At 38.6% G+C, this 20,063-nt stretch overlaps 1 protein-coding gene and 3 pseudogenes across 1 annotated transcript; 2 read left to right on the forward strand and 2 right to left on the reverse strand.

The window, feature by feature from the left end:
- The first annotated feature begins 1,056 nt into the window (after positions 1–1,056).
- On the forward strand, positions 1,057–3,380 carry LOC149099748 (uncharacterized; annotated as a pseudogene).
- A 2,586-nt stretch (positions 3,381–5,966) lies between these two features.
- On the reverse strand, positions 5,967–9,024 carry LOC110059725 (uncharacterized). Its single transcript, XM_089276904.1, has 5 exons — positions 8,849–9,024; positions 7,655–8,278; positions 7,065–7,225; positions 6,676–6,738; positions 5,967–6,385 (listed from the first exon to the last, which is right to left on the reverse strand). Exons 1-5 carry the CDS (start codon positions 9,022–9,024, stop codon positions 6,003–6,005), a joined length of 1,407 nt encoding a protein of 468 aa, XP_089133030.1. The 3' UTR covers positions 5,967–6,002.
- Positions 9,025–10,769: 1,745 nt separating this feature from the next.
- LOC149099749 (uncharacterized) lies at positions 10,770–15,464 on the forward strand (annotated as a pseudogene).
- Positions 15,465–18,390: 2,926 nt separating this feature from the next.
- LOC149099750 (uncharacterized) lies at positions 18,391–18,952 on the reverse strand (annotated as a pseudogene).
- Positions 18,953–20,063: the final 1,111 nt, after the last annotated feature.

Here is a 20,063-nt window from a genome sequence, read left to right on the forward strand (position 1 = left end):
TCTTGAGGCTGTGTATAAATAATATTTAGCTATAATCATGCAGAGGTTTAAGCCAAGATAACGAGCAAAGTTATGTCATGCCATATATTATTTCATTTTTATTGAGGTGATCGTATCTCCATTTTTGGAGTTCAACCAATTATTAAAGAGAGACCAAAAAAGCCGAGCTTCAGATGGGTAATGTTTGTCTTTCTCCATGGAGGTGGCATTTATCATGTTCTTTGATTGAATCTAAAAAGTGTCAAATTTGTGGATAACGTGATGAATTATTTTGTATTGGAAAATGGCGAGTCTAGTGTCTTTGGTGACATTAAATGGAAGGTTATAAATGAGTTGTATTGTATGTTTTTTTAGACTGGCTTCTTTCATCCTTCGTTCAGCTGTAGGCGTAACAAATTTACTCTTAAAAAAGAATTTAGTTGAATTTAGAGAGTTTATCTTGAAAATTTGACATTTAAAAATCGGTCAGGAAGGAGAAGTACGAATTATTGACGCTTTGCTGATACTCCCTATCAAAGCTTGTGCGGCAACCACCAAAGCAACCCACTCTTCTAAGCTCACTGTATCTTACCTTGGTCATGTTACAAATGTCTTGAAATTAATTTCATCAGGTAAGAAAAGATACGTCTAAAGGAAGAATGCTTTTTATATGAGGAGGAAGTTGACAACTGTCTGCTAGAGTATGATAAAGGCACTCTTTTCGTACTCAGTAGTGAGTGGACTTCACTTCCAACAGTCCAAACAGGCACAGCTGGTTAAAGCTCTGAGGCCAACAATGTGAAAAATGAGCCGGAAAGAAGCCCCCAAGAGCATGCCGCCAACCTTTAAGATGAACAGATCAGAGCCAAAACAAAGGACCCTTCCAATATGATGTCACTGAAAACAAGACGTCAGTTGCTCCACCGCCAATCCTGGAGATAACGTGGTGAACGAACAGAACGAGGCAAAGGAACCTGGTTTGACCTGCCAATGTGATGTCACTGAAAATGAGTCTTATTGCATCAAATCGTGGACAAAATTTTCATCTCGTCGTCTTGTCACTTCAACTTGTCATCTCATCGTGTCAACTCACCATATCGTCGTCTCAACTCGTCTTCTCATCACGTCAACTTGTCGTCTTGTCATGTTGTGTTTTCAACTCGTCGTCTCGTCGTGTCAACTTGTCATCTCATCGTGTCAACTCGCCGCATTGTCGTCGTGTCGTGTTTTCAACTCGTCAATGCTTTTCAGAGGAGGCCTGGGTGTTAAAGTCTTTCAACATTCAAAGATGGCTGCTGTGGAGGAGCTAAAGGAATGCTTGTGAATGAGCATTGAAAATGTATTAGACCGGCTAAATGATAGGCTCCACGAGGACATGGATGGGATTGATTATCTTTGCGTTCAGGTGGACAGAATTCAGAACCTAGCCCAGAGAGCCTCGCCCTGTATAATATTCCCATGGTAATGGTGGACATCTTAAGAGGGGCACATGATTCCCTGAAGTCCTTGGCTACTGGAAACAAAGATATTTCCTTATTTACATCAACAGGTTGTCGTGGAAGATCAGCTGTTCATATTCCTGAACATCTGCTTCAGTTATATTTAGACTACCAGTTTCCCTTGGCAAAAATAGGGGAAATACTTGGCATGTCAAGCAAGACTATTCAAAGACGAATAGCAGAGTATGACTTGAGGAAGGTCAACTTTGTACATTTGATGGACGAGCTCGACGATCAGATGTGAGTATTAATATTTCTAAACTTCCTTTTTTGAGAACTATTTCAAAATTAACCCCTTCCTGAACATCATTTGGGTCAGTTCCCCTTTAAGCTTATGTATCTTTGGTAGCCCAGTTTCATATTTTTATCAGTTCTGCTCACTTCTGACCAATAAGGATATTTTATGAAAAACAGTTCAGTAATTGTTTTATCATTCAAACAGTAAGTTTGTGTTTTCAATTAATAACTCAAAACTGCTGCATCCAAGATCATGGAGATCATGGAAATCAAGTTGGCATTCTATAGGACTTGCAAAGGGTTGTACACTGTTATTTGCACATCATATAATGGGCTCAACATCAATTGAATAGGTCAGCAAAGTAAATTTAATGATAATTGGTTTTATCAGTTCTCATGCTAGGGTGATTTATTGATCGTTGTTGCATGAGGTGACTGCATTTGTTTGACGAAGGGGACTACAGGATGCAATGTAATTGAAATTTGAGAAGAGTTCTCTTTTCTAATTTTTTTTTTAGCTTTGATATTTTGAGAATGTTTCCCAATTGTGGTTACCAAAAGATGCGTGGCTTTTTGAGAGCAAGAGGACTGCATATTCATTGGAGTCGGATTCAAGACAGCATGAGACGTGTGTCCAGAAGGAATTCTCATGCGTGCCCTTCAACTTACTGCTGTGGAAAGATGAATTTATAATGTCAGATCACCATTATCCCTGTGGCACATCGATGGGAATCATAAGCTCATAAGGTTTGTTACTACTCAGTGTATAATAGAAATTTATATTTACCAAAAGTTGCTAAAAAATGAATCTGTTTGAACCCATTAACATTAAACCCATTTGAGGATGAAAACAAAAACTGTGTAAAGTTTATGTGTAAAGCTGCTCTGGATGTACTGTGATCATCCATATGAGAATAGTCTGAAAAGTACTCCTTAGCACAGACTGACTGCAGTTTCTACAACATATTGAAATTGACTGATTCATGTACATTAAGTAAACTTGATTGTGATTTTGCAGATGGGGCTTTGTTGTCCATGGTGGCATCGATGGATATCCATGCCAGATTACTTTCCTTGAATGTGATTGCAACAACAGAGCTCAGACAGTACTCAAACTATTTCTTGGTGCAGTAGAGGTTTTTGGATTGCCATCCAGAGTTCGTGGTGACAAAGGTGTTGAAAATGTGGATGTTGCATGGTACATGTTCACCCATCATCTGCCTGGTCCTGATAGAGGAAGTTTCATTGCTGGAAGGAGTTGCCACAATCAACGTATAGAAAGACTGTGGAAAGATGTGTTTAGTGGTTGTCTGTATATATTTCACAGCCTCTTTAACTACATGGAAAGTGAGGGTATATTAGACATAGGAAATGATGTTCATTTGTTTGCCCTAAGATATGTTTTCAAAGAGAGGATCAACAGTAGTCTGAAGGCTTTTACTGAGGGATGGAATCATCATCCACCATCAACCGAGGGCAATATGTTTCCTGCTCAACTCTGGGTGTGGGGTCTTCGACATGAGCTACTGGATGTCCATCTGGAACAGGTAAGAAATGATCTTGCAGGATGAACCCTAATTGGTATTCTTGTAAGTTCCATAGGGGGATTTTGTTCATTAAATGTGGCTAACTTAAGTACTTATTTATTTCTCCAGCATGAAATTGATCACTTTGGCATTGACTATGATGGGCCATTGCCCAACCAAGCATGGAGCAGAGATTCCGTGGTTGGAGATGCATTAGAAGTTCCGGATGTTCACCTTTCAATTCCTTCAAATCAGATTCATCATCACCTGATGCAGTTCAACCCTTTGGCTGACAGCCAAAGTTTTGGAATTGACATATATTTACAAGTTGTTGACTGCTTGTGTAGCCTTCTACCATAGTACTGAAAATGAAAACAGGGATGCCTAAATGTAATTTATGTTGTATAAACAATAGCATCTGTTTGGTGTGAAAATATACTCAAATAATATTTGTCCATTGACATTATCTGTGTCAAGAAGCAACCATTTTTCCAATAGCAAAGCACGAGGAAGACTGAGCTTTGCAGAACAGATAATGTCCAAGGACAAATATGTAATGGGTGCTATTGTGTTTATTATCCTTCAAATATTTTCTGTCATGTAAGATCTTATGAAAAATGGAAAATACTATTTGGATATTCTCCAGTTTTAGCTGGATTGCATTCAGTCACATGACAAATAAAGACCAATCACTTGCAAGGAAAAATATTTAATGGATTATGATATAACATGTGTATGTGCAATCAGGCTAAAGATTTCCTTGGTTTGTCAAGTAAATAAATCAGTACAAAACTTCATACATCAAGTGACAACTTTGGAACCTAATTCGGAGGTCAAGAAATGTTAATGTAAATTATGCAGTTTATTTATTTATTGACAAACCTATACGAGTAAGGTGGACTTGACAGCTACCTGTCAGTACACATGTCCACAGATCATTACCACCTTTCAAAAAACAACTGTCTGTTGATGTTGATACTTACTGATACCAAACATGTTCTTCTGTAATTACAATCTGAAGCTTGAATAGTAACCCAACAAGAAAACTTCCTTTCATTAAAAGTTTGGATGTTAAGAAGGAAAGGGAACAACATGTGAGGGTTAATTAAAATCTTCCATATCCAACTCCACCATAACATACAGAGGTGGTGAGAGACTTTTTAAAATCTTCATATGTTGGATGGGTAACTGGTATATACACTTTGTTGAAACAGGAGTCAGCTTCCATCAGCTTTTTTGATGGGTTGTTCATAAATCCAACATCAATGTTGGTCTCTGGATATAAGGTTGGCTGCCCTGTTATAAATAACACCAGTTTCTTCAAGAATGGTTCTCCAGACTGTGAAATTTAAAAATGGAAGGTGCTGAGGATTACAGCATAAAAAAATGACCGGGCTGCTAAATGTAGATTGTGTCTGTTTGGCAATATTGTTTTTCACCTTTATTCCAATTATCACCTACATGTATGACCTTATTTGGGAAAGCCTGTCCTGAGTTGATGTCTGGACTTTAAATTACAGAAGGTTTGTTAGAAAATATTCAATTATTTTTAACCTGAAGACTGAACTATGAAAATGGTATAAGGAGAAATATTAGAATGAAGTTAGGGATACGCCCCTTGGATGATCCAGTCACATGGTATGGAATTAATTAGGCTGGGATGCAAGTTACACAGTGGGACTTCCCAAACAAAGAAACTTGTACCAGTCCAGCCCGACTTTCCTTTGGTTTGGAAGTCCCACTGTGCAACTTGCGTCCCAGCATAATTAATTCTGTACCAGGTGACCGGATCGTGCAAAGGGCCTATTAGTAAGAGAATGTTGTGTAGGCCATGACAACTAATCATCAACTTGGCTTTGATTGTTTATAACATTTACCTCAAATGCCTAGACTCAAACATAATTTCTCCCACAGGTAGTATCATAAAAACTTCATGAAGAATCGGGGGACAAAGAGGGTACCAGTAATGCAATTTTTGCCATCAGCACCCGCCATTTTCTCCTACTTGCCTTTTTGGTTTCCTGATTCCTCAACAAACCTCTGGAACCATTTCCATACCTGCTCTTCCGGTTCATTGTTCTTCACTTCCTCATCAGCTAAAGTAACCTTGTGTAGAAATATATCAGCACTGACTACTGCATCTTGGACAGATGGAAAAATCTTGCTAACTGCACTGGGGTACTTGCGTAACAGTTCTCTGAGACCTAATACATTTATTCCTTTCAAAGGTGCATCCAGTGGGAGGGTCCTCATTACAATCACCTCAGCCACTAGGAGGTCTTTTACTACTAAATCAATGTTCAGGGCAGTAAGTGGCACGTGTGTGGTCAACCCACGACGCACAAGCAACTCTTCCAGTTTATCTTTCTCCTCAGGAGTTAACTTCTCAAACCCGTCTGTTCCATAGACGTAAAACATGGGTCCATATGTTAGACTTCTTGATTCTGTAACTTTTTAATGGTGCAATGAAGGAATCCCAGGATTCCCATGTGCATGCATGCAGAAAATTACCACATTCCTAGGGTGGCTGTCCCAATAGTGTAATTAGTAATCACACGCTTCCTGTATTCAGAGGAATGTGGATTCAAATTCCAAAAACTACAATATTTTATTTCTCTTACAATTGAACAGTAATTCTATATCACTGGTTAAAAAGGAATCAAACAAAGTTGCATACTCAAATGTTTGGAAAATGAAAACTTGATAATATACTTGTGTCCAGGCACAAAAAAGTAATATTTTAATTTCATGGCTACATAGATTATACCTTTTCTTCAATGAGCATGCGCAAGTCAACATCTGCAAGGTCAGCAGAAGTAACAAGCTTTGAAGCCTCTTCAAGAGAGCCAGTTGATAGATACTCGACAATAGCTGGAGCCAGACCGTCCATACCCCCTCCGCCTTGGAGCACACTGTGTGCAAGTAATTTTCTTGCCATCTCAAAACAACCACTTGAATGAACATCTGGACCATGCAAGGGAACTAGGTGGCCATGCTCACCGGTGAATAACTGGAAATTGTATATAGCATCTACCTTGTTCAATGATGCTAAGGCAGTGTGAAAAAATTCTTTTGTTGGACCTCCTACATCTGCACCACACTCCCCAACAAAATGGACATCTGGATTCTTTTTCAACTCAATTCCTGGTCATTTATAAATACACATCAGTTGTCCCAGTGTGGACATTTTGGTTCTGTCAAAGTCTATAAATTCAGTTCCTCTGACAATCTGTGTCCTGTACTGGCTTAGTACTTCAGTTGCAGTAAGGTATTCTCCAAAGGATGCTGTTTCTGATTCAAAATATATACATGTACATCAGAAATACAGATTGTCAAACAGACATAAGACTGTTAAACTTGCCATAATTTAGATAGGGATGTTGAAGTTGTCAAAAAACAGAATCAGTAACTGAAAAGAAGAAAATGTGGTGTACCTTCATTTGGAAATGTTTCTTCATGTAACAAGGCTGAATTGCTTTTATCATCTTCTGGTATCTCTGCAACCCAAGAATAGAATGCTATCAACTGCATCACTGTATCTTTATGTTTATCTTTTAACCTGCTTAAGCTTTTAGCTGAACAAGCCACCTCTAGTTACATGTCAAGTTACATGTAACTGAACTAACGCATCATTATTGTCTTTGGCAATATATGTGAAGTACATTAAACCTTCTCTTATTGCATGCTCTAGTTCTAACTTCTTTCCACTGGTGAGCAGTTGGTGGTTTGTTTCCATGACACCACAGGGGCACTTACTAGAGACTGGACATTAAATGTAGAAAATATGGTAGGTGCACTGTATCAACTAAAAAGCACTCCTCACTATTATCATTTAACAGGAACTCCACTGCTCTGTTAGTATCTCCATTAGCCACTTTCAGTGCATGCTGAGCAGCAGCTAAAGGAAGATCTGGAAATACTTGTTGGATGATACCTATGGTTGCTGATACACTACTTTCAAAGGAGGCTTCCACAGTTAATTTGCTGGAAATAGAGATAAAACCTGTATTGAATATATATTTCAACTAAAAGGACGGGCTCCCAAATAGTAATACAAAACTTGCCTCAACCAGCAGGATTGGCTATTAACATACCTCTTTTTACAAAAAAAAAAATATAAAAATATTGCTACTTTAATTATTTTGAGGGCTATAGTGAATTTTACCAATCATTCCTTATTTTTTTACATGCCTTAGAACTGTTTCAGCTCAGTAATTTTAGAGTAAGACTTTCTTTAGTTTCACTAGTGTTTCCAGTGTGTGATATACTGAAACATTGTGATTCTCAGTAGTACAAAAGACCTGCAACTAACTGACTGGCCATTTTAAATTTCAAAAATATCCAACGAAAATATCATGCCAACTTATCCTTAAAGTGTTCCCGCCGAGCTCAAGGTTTCTGTCTGGGTTTTAGTTTTCTGTGAGAAAGTCAGTTGCGGAACTTGAATTTCCACCATTACACAAATCTGCATGCTCTTTGATTCCAACCAACAGTACACTTTCATGGCAATTTACACACTGAGTGTATGCTTTCTCACCATCTTCGTTCTGGACAACTATCATATCCAGGTCACTCTGGATTGGTCTAACATAAATTACAGTACTGCCAGGGACAACTTCTTTCAGCTGCTTTATTGTGTACCCAGTGCTGGACATGTGAATGTTAATAAGAGGACGTGAATTTCCACCTTTGTCTGCTCTTAGTAGCTCAAAAGCACCATTCTGGGACTTTAATTTGGGGAAATGCTCCTCCAGAGTGCTTTTCAAGTGATCAAAGTTTCCATTTTTGTCTTTAAACACAACTTTCTTTTTACCCAGTCCTGCTGCTTGTAAAACTTGCAGACATTCAGCCCGTGGCATTTTGTCATCTCTAGGAGATGACAAAACCAAGAATTCTTTCATCCAGGTGTCTTTCACAAAAAATGGCACATACTTTGCCTCCTTTTTGGGCCTTGTAGCCTGGCTTCTACCATCTAAAGGCTGGGAAAGTGGACATGCACGTCTAACATAAAGATGTGGGAAGGCTGTCCTGTCAGATTAGAAATTAAGTTCAGTTAATATCATTATGCATGATTATGTGTATTATAGAATACAATCATATCAACTCTGGAGGAATTTCACACTGCCGATTTCTATGAATTAATTGATAAAGAGAAATAAAATTAAACTGCAGTCTTGCCACTAGACTTTCAGCTTTGATTCCAACATTGACTGACATACAGTAGCTACATTATTCAATTATTTCCTACAGAATTAATTCACTAAGTCAGTCACGTTACGCATCGACTGATCTGTATTAGTCTGTGATTAAGTAACCATAAATCCTCGAATTTAGCATCCGGGGTGCTTGTTTCAAATATAGTAGAAAATGGGGAGTGCTTAGTCCAAGGGGCATAATTCTAGGATTAACGGTGTTGTAGTATGAGAATCGATTCCCGTTCGAAACACTTCCTCGCCTTGTACTTCTACATGTGGTTACTTTCAGTATTTCAACCTCCCCTCCATGCAAGATGTATTTGCAACGTAACATTCAGAAATTGAGACGGCCAGTTTGTTCAGGGTCCTGTACACGAAAACAATTTAGCTTCATCAGTTTCAGGTAACTTACCTAAAGTTACTTTGCGCTCTAGCCAGGAAACCAGCATTTGTATTGTTTGAAGAAGGAGGCAGTTCGTGTTCTTCATTTGATTGAGGATTCTGGCTCTGTGAATTCTGCAGAGGGATTTGATCTATACGCGAAAGCGCGTCTCTGAGAATGTCTTTCACTGCATTTAGCTCGTCCATCTTGCAGAATCGCAGTGGAATCGCACGTGGGTACTTGAGCTTGTGCAGTTTGTTTTTCCTGTCCCACGGTCTTCTCAGTATTAAAAAAAAGGCAGCTGACGAGATGATGAGATGACGAGTTGACACGACGAGATGACAAGTCGAAGTGACGCGGTGGCGAGTTGGCATGATGAGACAAGTTGACGTGACGAGAAGACGAGTTGAGACGATACGGCGAGTTGACGTGACGAGATGACAAGTTGACACAGCGAGACAACAAGTTGAAGTGACAAGATGACAAGTTGAGACGACGAGATGACAAGTTGAGATGATGAGACAACAAGTTGAAATGACAAGACGACAAGTTGAAATGACGAGACGACAAAATGAAAATTTTGTCCACGATTTGACGCTATAGAGTCTGACTTAAAACAATAGCATGTCAATTCCTCTGCTGCGACCCTGAAGTTCATGCAGTGAACGAACAGAAGGACGCAGAGGAACCTTGAAGCTGCCAATGTGATGTCACGGAGAACGAGAACGACTTAAAACAAGAGGATGTAATTCCTCTACCGCAGAAACAAATAAGTATACCATTGATGAGATCTGGAAATCTTTGATCAACTTTCGATTTTAGAGTAGCTTTCTTGGCCGGTTCAAAGGAAAGGGAAGAAGTGGAAAAATTACTCAAAAGTGCTCAGGTACACAAAACGAAAAGGGATTTCAATTGATAGGGTGGCCTTTTTTCTTGCTTACCTATCTTGAATTATTGTTAAAAAATAAGTGTGATAAGCCAGGGATTAGACTACAAGATGTTACCATGCATTTTTTGTCCAACAAATCGCTAAATCAACTTCCCTCGCATTTTTTTGGAGGCAGAAATGTGTATCTCAGTGCTCTGTTTTGTTGACAACCTTACAGAGGATCGGAGTAACAATTTAATCCTAGCAAAGACTGTATGGATAAGCACTAAAATTTATATTGAAATTTTTGTTTTAGCAGATATACGATCTGATGTCAAGAAAAATAGATCTGTAAATGATGTGCTAATGCAGGTTCCATATAATCACGCCAAGGCGAAAAATATGAAAACATTTTCCCCAGAGGAGGTCAATTCTGCCTCTGGATTGGAAAAGAAACGCCAAGAGTTCTGGAATGAAAAGGCGGAGCAACTGGCCCAAACCAGATTGAGTGAAGATTAAGTGACAGTAATGGAACTGCAAGTTGGAGTCATATCCCTCTCTCCTATCTACAACCAGTCGGTGGTCTGTTTTTTGTGCAATGTAATTTTGACTTAAAGCTACTTAAAAAGTTGATATACCGATTGATTTTTACAAAGAAGCTCTGTACACTTGGCAAACAATTAATTGCAGTACTCCTAATGCCAAAAAGCAGATATTACATGAAATTGTTTGGAACAACCATCACATTAAGATAGAAGGATATTCCATTTATTACGAAAAATGGCACAATGCTGGATTAACTAAAATTGAAGACTTTTTTCAAGGTAACAGATTCCTAACTTTTGAGGAATTCTGCAGCAAGTTCAAAATTAAAACAAACTTCTTAAACTACTAGGGTCTAGCCACGCAGTCCCTCAAAAATGGATCAATGTTCTCAAAGGAAATATCACTGAACCTTTGGAAAAACGTTCTGAGAAGGATAAGACATCTTTATAGATTTTTTAAAAACGTGTGCAGTTTATCTGCACTTAGGGCCATTCCATTTTTTATCCTCACCCCCCTATTGTTCTTCGGCTGTAACAGATGCTTCCTGCCTATAAAGGCATCATTGCTGCCCTCAATACAAATTGTTCAGTTCCAGAATTAACCAATATGGTTAGGAAATGTCCCACGTTTTCTGAGAAGGTTATCCCAAGAGTTGTGAAGGAGAAGATAAAAGTCTTTGAGAAGAGTGATGCAAACTTTGTAAGAAGTGCTAATTTTCTATAAAGGGGAGGATTGCTAGTAAACAAAAATACATTTCAATCAGGTTATCCCTCTCAATGTGTGTGAATAAAACTGGCATGGGGAGAAAGCACATAGAGTTTATGAAGAGGATTCCAGTTCTTAGATTGCTTACTTATCAGAAATTAATGGAGAGAATCAACCAAATTGACATTGGTGAATTACATGTGTGAGAAATTCTGTGTCATGGGCTTGGTGAAGAAGACAAGGTAGATGGAAAGTTTAGGAACCTTCTTCGACTTTTGCTAAAAATGGCTAGGGTTTATCTCAATGCAAACAAAGACAGAGTAGATAAGCTAGAGTTGTTTGGGGAGGGTGGAGGCTCATTCAAAGTTGCTATCAGGGGAGATGAAGCCCCATTTGGTAAGGATGATCAAGCTGTAGGTTGGCTTGTCAGTTTTCTTAATTGTAAGAAGTGTGTTTGTAGCCCTGCAGAAAATGCTTTGTTGTTTGGGGCAAATTGCTCAGAAGACTGTGCACCTGTTCATAGATATGTAATTCTCTTGACAAAGGCCATGACTGCCATTGAGGGGACTTCATACCCTTTAGAAGTAGATGGTAAACAGGTAAGTGTTTCCTTTCAGTTTGAACTACTTCCCAATGATATGAAATACTTAACATTTCTTGGGGGTGAACTTACCATCTTTGCATCTTGTTTTTCTCCCTTTGCAGATGTCTGTAAGAGTGAGATCAACTGTCTCCAAGGAACTTTTGGTCTGACACCTGACAAGAAATGGAAACCATGGAAATACCGTGATCGTTTGAAAGTAGCCAATGTAGTGGCAAAAAAGAAAGAGCAATTAGTTAATTCAGCATAAGGCCCAGCACAAAACGAGGTAAGATCACCTCTCTCATTTCCCAGAAAAAATCCAGGCAAGAATTCCCCCCTCTTGTTGGTAAGTTCATTGACAAATCCAAAGTAGAGCGACTCCACCTGAAAAATGTGTGGCAACACTGGAATTTATCTGTGTTGAGGTATGCACGTAGTAACCTTGGCAGTTGTCAGTCAATTCTGACGTTCCTACCAACAGTTGCTTTGGCAATGTTAATAAGTACTACTCAACATACGATTCATTAAAATATTGCTTGTGTTCTGATATTGTTATGCATCTATCTTTTTTTCCTAAATTCTTCCATTTGCAACCCCATAGCCACCTACCTCAACTAAATTTTACTGTTCTTCATTGAAAGTACAGCATCGTGACGCTTTACATGTATGTATTGTCCAAAATTAGTCATACATTCAAACCAAATCACGCTTTGAATGTGGCTTCTAGTGTAGGTTACATCATTTCCCATACGTCCTGGCCCTTCTGCAAAGTTTTGTGTTCTTGCACTGGTACACAAAATCCCAACAATATTCATATGAGACGATTCCCTAGAGTTAATTTCACATCACTTGCCTTGGACAAACTTCAGAACTCAATTTACTTGGTTATGTAAACAAAATCGCGACTGAATCTATCAGGCCACTGTGGGAGATGATGCTGACGTTTTTTTAGTTCTAAAATCCTCAGGTTAAATGTGCAACCTGTGTTGTCAAAATGAGACCTCCATAATTAATAGGCTTTTTAATGATGTATGCAGTTTTCTCGTACCTGCAAAACTGTGTGAGATATTTGCCTTCAAAATTTGATAAAAAGTTACAAGACTTTTTTTGCTTTTTTGTACATTTTTGTCAAGTTGAAGGAGTCACAACTCTGAAAATATTTTGTCAATATTAAAGATTTTCCCCTTGCCTGTTCTATAATTAATAGGCTTTTTAATGATGCATGCAGTTTTCTCTTAGCTATTAAAACTACATTAGATTTTTGTCTTCAAAGTTCGAAAAAAAGTTGTGAGACAACATCCGCATGTTACCTTCCAGTGACTTGCTCAGTTGTACATAAAATTATGTGTGGCAAATCTTTTCTTGACATAACAAATGTCTCAAATTCTTGGAAGCCTGCAACCTGCGACTTGTGGTTGTGGGCTAACAAAGGAAATGAAGTAGTATGTCCCACAAGGTTATGAAACTTCCCTTCTTTAAGGGATGTTGGTAGAATCATGTGTAGCAAGAGAAAACAGTCTCATATATCATAAATATTTACATGATGAAGTCTTTTTCATTTTTGGAAGCCAGCAACCTGCACCCTACAGTTGCAGGCTAAAAAGCAAAATGAAGTTAGATACATTTGCTTTCCACCTTAAGGTTACCTAACTGCTAAGATGCAACTTTTGGCAGAGTTTAAAAAAATTCTGTTGGTAGGTTTCAGGGCCACGTTAAATTTTGGAATATTTAAAAGAAATTTCACTGTACCCCCACAACACGTCCTTGGTTGTTTTCTAATCTTGTTTTTACTTTTGTGAGGACGTAATTTGCCCCCACCTAATTTTTCCTGAGTTGAAATGTCATGGTGATTTATAATTTCGTTATAACAGTGTGCTATTTTAATCACAACTTGTTAGTGATTTTTGTCAATTAAATGCCACTTAAGTGGCCATTAAAATCCAGCACGATCTCTGTATTTACTGACAGTAAACGAAGACCGTCACACACACACAAAATTGCTACAACGTATAATTAACCTTTTGAAAGGGCGTCCTAATGTAAAAATATTTTTAAGTCTAGAGTTTAAAAATTTTTTAGTGATTTTTAAGTATTTAGTATTTTTTCTTTTTTCATATCTCAATGGATTCTTCAAATTTACTATTTTTTTGTGTATTTATATTAGTTCATAGATGATCTCTTTTTATATGGGGTTTAGAACTTCTTTACAGATTATCCTTTGGCCTTTTAACCATAGATTGTAATAAATAAAATTAATAAATAAATAAGGCAAAAGATGTCACTGATGAAAGGACTGTGTTGATTCATGATACGATTTCAAAGAATACCTTGCCATTGTTCAAGCGCCAGCAGCTGAAGCAAATCTCCAAAGCGTCCTTAAAGTTGACAGTGGTAACAAGTGACCATTACCACTTGAAGAGTACCAAACGAATTGGCGTTGTTTGGGATGAAGAAGTTACCCGTGAGAAGAGAGGGAAAAGCATGAGACAAAAGGTGGCTGGGCATGTCAAGTTACCTCAGAACTGGAAGGCGTTTCTTGAACATTTTTCTACCAAGAAGGAACTGTTCAACTTCTTAATGAATCAAGTTGAAACAGCTTCCTTTCCAGCTGACAAAGTTGTCTACATAACTTCAGGTAAGATGCTAACCAATTTTTGAGTAGGTCTTTTATATAGACACCGTTCAAACTTCTTTTTTATATCCATCAAGTCTTATGAACCATTATACTAACAGTATAATTTTTTTAATTTAGGTGAAAACATCATCTCCAGTTGCCCAGGAACCAAATATGTAGCTGCAACCGTGAAGAAGCAGACACACAGAGTCTCCTACACATTAAAGATGCTTTGGATAAGGGGGAAGAAGTGTCTTAGTTTGCACTGTTGACACAGATGTTGTTATTCTAATTGCGCAGTTCCACATGTTGTCTTCAACTTGGCCTGGATTGAGCTTTTGGGTCGGCTTTGGGATGGGTGTTGATTTCAGTGTTATTTCTGTTGACCACATGGTAATGCCTTACATAGAGAGAGTATCGATTGTTTGTGTTATCACACCATATCATGGTCTATAGATCCAAATCCGTTTTATTTATCCACATTTGTTTGAACCTGATTAGGTCTATCATGTTTGTTGGATTTATCGCATGCTAAAATTTTTGACAATGTTGAAAACATGAAAACATTCCTAAGGATTAGAATAACTCTCAAGAGTATTAAATTAACCTTTTAATGTGTGTAACAATTTTAAACATAATGTCAATAATATTGTGTATTACTTGCACCTAATTGATGATTTTGGCTTTTTTCTATTTTAACTACGGTTTTGGAATGAACAAACAAACAGAACATGAAGAGAAAGGTATGTCAACTTGGTAGTCAATTAAATCTATATATAATTTACTGCCAGCTGGGACCTCCCTTAAAAGAAAGCCTTCAAAAGTCCTGATGTCATTGGTTGATGTGTTAACAGTAGAGTCCAGCAGGCAATCGTAACTACTAATTTCATTTTTTGGACCTTGCGAGTGACCTCCCATTCGAGGTGAAAGCTTTTTGAGGTTTCGTGCTTAATGGAATAAATAATCGATGGCATCTCACATTACAACAATTTCATTGTAAGTAGAGAAATATGATCACTTCTGGGTAGATGTGACCATTTTATTCTCTGTTTATCCAGACAATGAGCTTGACTCAGTGAGCCCAGCAACATCTGAACCCTCCACCAGCAATGAAAAAGTGCAACTGCAGGATCCAGACGATTCTGACAGAAGTGCACCATCTCAACCCTCCACCAGTAGTGAAAAAGTGCAGCTGGAAAATCCAGACAACACTGGGAGACATGCACCATCTCCACCCTCCACCCACAGTGAAAAAGGGAAGCTGCAGAATCCAGACAACACTGAGAGACAGGCACCATCTCAACCCTCCACCCATTTAGTGGGCTCTTAGAATAAATACGTCAGTGACATGTTTTCGCAATATAAAGACTAAAATACAAATCATCAAAGGCACCACAACAATGTTTAAGGTCTTAACAGTAACTTTGAACTAGACAGTAAGCTCGACATAAATAAATCTTGAGCTCATGTCTTATACCAAGGTCTACAAAGAGTTAAAAGTCAGAAAGACAGAGAGAAAGACTGTTATCAAACATGTTACACTACTATGCTATGGTAAAATCAGGGCTGTTGCCAGAGTAATATGACTGAGGCAATTTACAAGCTTTAATTCTCTTCCTAAGCATTTAGGGTGTTTATGATGACTACAAACAAACAGAAAAAAACATACATAACTTGCTAGACAGTTGCACCCCCAATTTTCATGCTGTTGAAGAAAGAGGGACTGTTCTTAGTCAAATCCTATGCCCAACAGTTGGATACAACATAACGTTCAATGCTGTATTGAAAAGATTGAAATCTCACCATTTTAAATTTGTGCACTCACTCCTTATTAGGTGACATGTGATTGGTTAAAACATTCTGCTTGCTGTGTGATTCAATGTGAAACTTCAGCATGATCCATCATATTTGGTACTCCTCCCTCCTTGCCATCCTCTGAATGACCTTGCAATACATATAGGGTTTTGGCTAGGGTATTGCTCAACCCAGCCATGTTATTTAACTTGGTACATTTTCCCTGAGGTACAATTGGTTATGCGGGAAAAAGCCAGTTTCCCCAGGGTAACTTTATCAAGTCAAATAGCCTGGTATACCCATGGCTTTGGTATAGAAAGGTAGAGTTGCAGACAAGTCATGTTTTTTAACACTCACCTAGTGATAGGTGGATGACAAGTACACATGAAACAACACTTTATTTCTTGGTTATAATTTATTTTTTCAACATTGTGTTTTTCATTAGCCAACAGTATTACCTGACATGGCATTACATGTTGATGCAACAGGGTATTTTGTCAAAGTTTGCATCAAAGAAGCTATGGATGGTTCCTTCCAAGGATCAATACCTCCCTGCATATTTCAAGCATCTTTGTGATAACTATGTTTATTCAGGAGATCCTCGAAGGGTGTTCCCTGTGGAGGTGATTGATAGTCATATTGATGCAGACTTTTAGAAAGATACACTAAGCACTCTTTATTTTATGCATTGTTCATACAGAGGCTAAAACAACAGTAAAAGATTTTCAACTATGACTATGAGATGGTGTATGGCTTTAATTTTGCCATTTATGCTTTCTAATGTTACTTCACACACAGTACGGAGAATGTTTTACGACCATTTAATGACTGTTTGTGTTCTTTTAATGTTGCCTTGTTTCATTTAATTGTGTGATTTTAAATTGCCCTTTTTTGGCTAGCAGCACAAAGAGCTGTTTAATTCAGCTTCCTTTACCTCTTAGGGGTAAAGAACCTGACAGAATTAACCTGACAGGGAACGTGTTACTGGAACGCAAATGGAATGTGAAATAGAATGCTGTGGGAACACCAAAGAAACGCCAAAACTTCTGGTGAAAGGGAACAGTTTGGAACAAGAATGCATTCCATTGAGAATGCATTCCACTAAGAACATCTTCCTAACATAGAATGCATTCTTGCAACCAACAGAATGCATTCCTCTCATGAATATAAGCACAAGTAGTAAAGTACATTAAACCTCTCCATGTCTCTCGAGTTTATAATTGCCTATTAATATCGTTTCCATTCAGTCTGTTTACACGGCAAAATCTCAAGTTCAGACAGATCAGTTCATAAAAAGCTGTCAAAACACCACAACACCAGTCAGCCAGCCTGAAGAATGTAGTATAACCGTACATACATGGAATTTCGTGCAAATGTGCCCCATAAGCCCACAAAAACTGTTGGTTCAATTGCAAAAAGACTGCAAAAAAAGTGTCTATCGGCCAAACCTTGTGCGCTTTGAAAACAAGAACCAAAGAGCACAAAAGAGGCATGATTACAGGTGATAAGAACTCTTTGTTGGCACAACATTGTGCACAAAACTGTCACGAATTTGATCTCAATGATGCACAGATAGTGCACTGCTGTTCGCAGTGGTTGTGAAGATTGTTTCTAGAAGCACGGCATTTGATGTGTGACCACAATTCTATTAATGAGCACATCCAGATTTCAGTCATGTACACTATTTTAGCTAATCCCTAGTGGGACTCTGGCTCATTTTTAAATGCCTCATTTACATCTTGACGCTGCTTTAAGGCATAATTGTTTTATGCTGAAGCAGACTGTGGGGCGAGAGGGGCTGGTAGGGCTATATAGCCCAACCACTTTTACTGCTGGGATTTATTTTCTAGGGCTCCAGTTGACATGGATAAAATATTGATTTTACTAATAACTTGAAAGTAATAAAACACATCTACTCTTGCAGATTTGCCTCACATCAAAGGCTTGCTAAAGCTGTGTGGCAGCAGTTAATTTGCAGGCACTCCTACCATATGACACACAGATGAGCGGAACTAGGGCGATTTGCCGCATGATACCAGTTTCGCCCCATGGCAAATTTGCCCCACCAAGTTTGCCCCCACCTTAATTGGGTTCACCCCCAACTTTTGGAGTTCGCCCCAAAATTTTGTGTTTGACCAAAAACACTTGCTATAGTCTTTACTAAGTACTAGTTGAGTTAACTTGTGAATGGTGGCCATTTGAAATTTAATATGCGATGCACAAACGAGATTTGGGCCGACCGGAAACAATAAGACAAGGTCATGTGAAAGCATGAGAGACCTTGTGTCAGCAGGATAGAAACCCAGCCCTTATTCCCCTCGTGTTTAACCAAAGAAACTACAAAACACAGACTGATGTGCTGTTGATCACGACTTTCATAGATTTGTGGCTCCTAAAAAAGCCCTTTTGTTTTATTTGACTGAGTACAAAGGCTACAAGGTCTGAGGCTTGCGTATTGTTTGTCAATCATTGTGAGGACCATACAAATGTGAACACGCTCGCAGTAGTTGTTTGACGGACTGCTCTCCGTTTTCGTAACAGTCCCACAAGTTGACGATTTTGGATTCCAGTTGTCGGTACGTCTTTTGCGGGACACGGCAAAGCTTTCTTCCGGGGAAACCAATCTGATCCGGAGAGATGTTAGTCAGCTCTCCTCGCGCAGCAGCATGATCAGCATGTACAGGGACAGCTGACTCTTCCCTTGGGCACATCTGTTGAGGCCACTGTGCCAACCTTCTACTTCGTTGTTTGTGCAGACGGCTTGAAGGTAAATGCTCCAGGATGCAGGGGGTCAGGTGGTGCTAGTGATCCAGGTCTTGTCAATGTACTTTGCCAACTCCTCTAAGGGTCTAGTAGCTGCCTTACATTTCACCTTTCTGAAAGCGGATGAAATCTGGTCCTCTGGAAGGAACGGTAGGGTATAATCTTTCAGATCCAGGTATGTGTGCCCTGGTCACTGATGTAAGAGGTCTGAAGGCCAAGTTCTTGAACCTCAAATACAAGAGAAAAGAGGGGAGGGGGCATTGTTGTATGAAGTGTTGTAATGCAGGTTGTCTTCATCCGGAAAAAGACACAGTGCTTTTATTCCAACAGAAGTGCGAAGATATAATTTACTATTTATAATCAATTATCCACTTTTATTTATGCACAACAACTGTTAGATGAACTGCTGGAGAGTATATTTAAACAATTTTCCATGAGAGAAATTGTAACGTCCCTTTCCCACGTCTCCAAGCAATGGAGAAGGATTTCAGGCAGCAACTGTTTGTGGACTATTCTTCATTTCAATCAACGGAACATCCAGTATAAAGTGTTCAAGGTTTATTCATTTTTCTTTAAGATATATCAAAATAGTGAATGTAAATGTCCAATTAATTGCCATTTTACACAAGAGCATAGCTTGCTCAAGTAAACTTGAATATTTAGATCTAATTGGGCAGCCCATAACAAACCAATAACCTTGTTGCTGTTATAATGCAGCTAAACAAAATAGAAACTTCATCTCTGAATAGAGTTGACATATCAGCTAAAGAAGCAGCAGCTAATGCTTGTTTCCAGCCTTGGCTGTTCATGTTGGGTTTGGTCAGAATCAAATTCTCACTAAGTGATGTAAGATACATGCTTGAGAACAATTGTCCGTTCTTCTTAGAAATGTCATGTTTTTCAATCGATGAATGTATTTTGCGTTCATTAGGGTCAGAGTTTGATACCAGCATTGCTTTTCTATGATGTCATTTTGCTTTGAAATAGCTACAGCGGGTAGTCACCTAAGTCGATCACCAGTCTTCCTTATATTAAATAATTCTTGCTAATACTGTATTTTAACTCTGCCATGGCCGGTCCCAAGCCCAGGTGAGAAAGGAGGAGGGTTGGGCGTGAGGCTAGCAACCTCACCCTGTAAAACATTCGCTTGCTACAGAAACACATACAAGAATGACCCAAGTTACCTCAGCTCTTGGGAGAGAAAGGATGACGCATTGTGATGAAAGCCGGATGAATCTGGAAGCTGCTAGGCCGAACACCCTTCTCAGAAAAAGAGCTATCAGGATGGGAACTTGGAACGTAATACTGTATTTTAAAAAGTTGAATGTTGTGCGGAATAAACCTTGATTCCAAAGTCATCTAGCATGAGCAG

This window comes from Orbicella faveolata, unplaced genomic scaffold (assembly GCF_042242905.1).
Source record: "Orbicella faveolata isolate gen_17 unplaced genomic scaffold, um_ofav_v1 contig_46, whole genome shotgun sequence".
In the NCBI taxonomy this organism is placed as follows: domain Eukaryota; kingdom Metazoa; phylum Cnidaria; class Anthozoa; order Scleractinia; family Merulinidae; genus Orbicella; species Orbicella faveolata.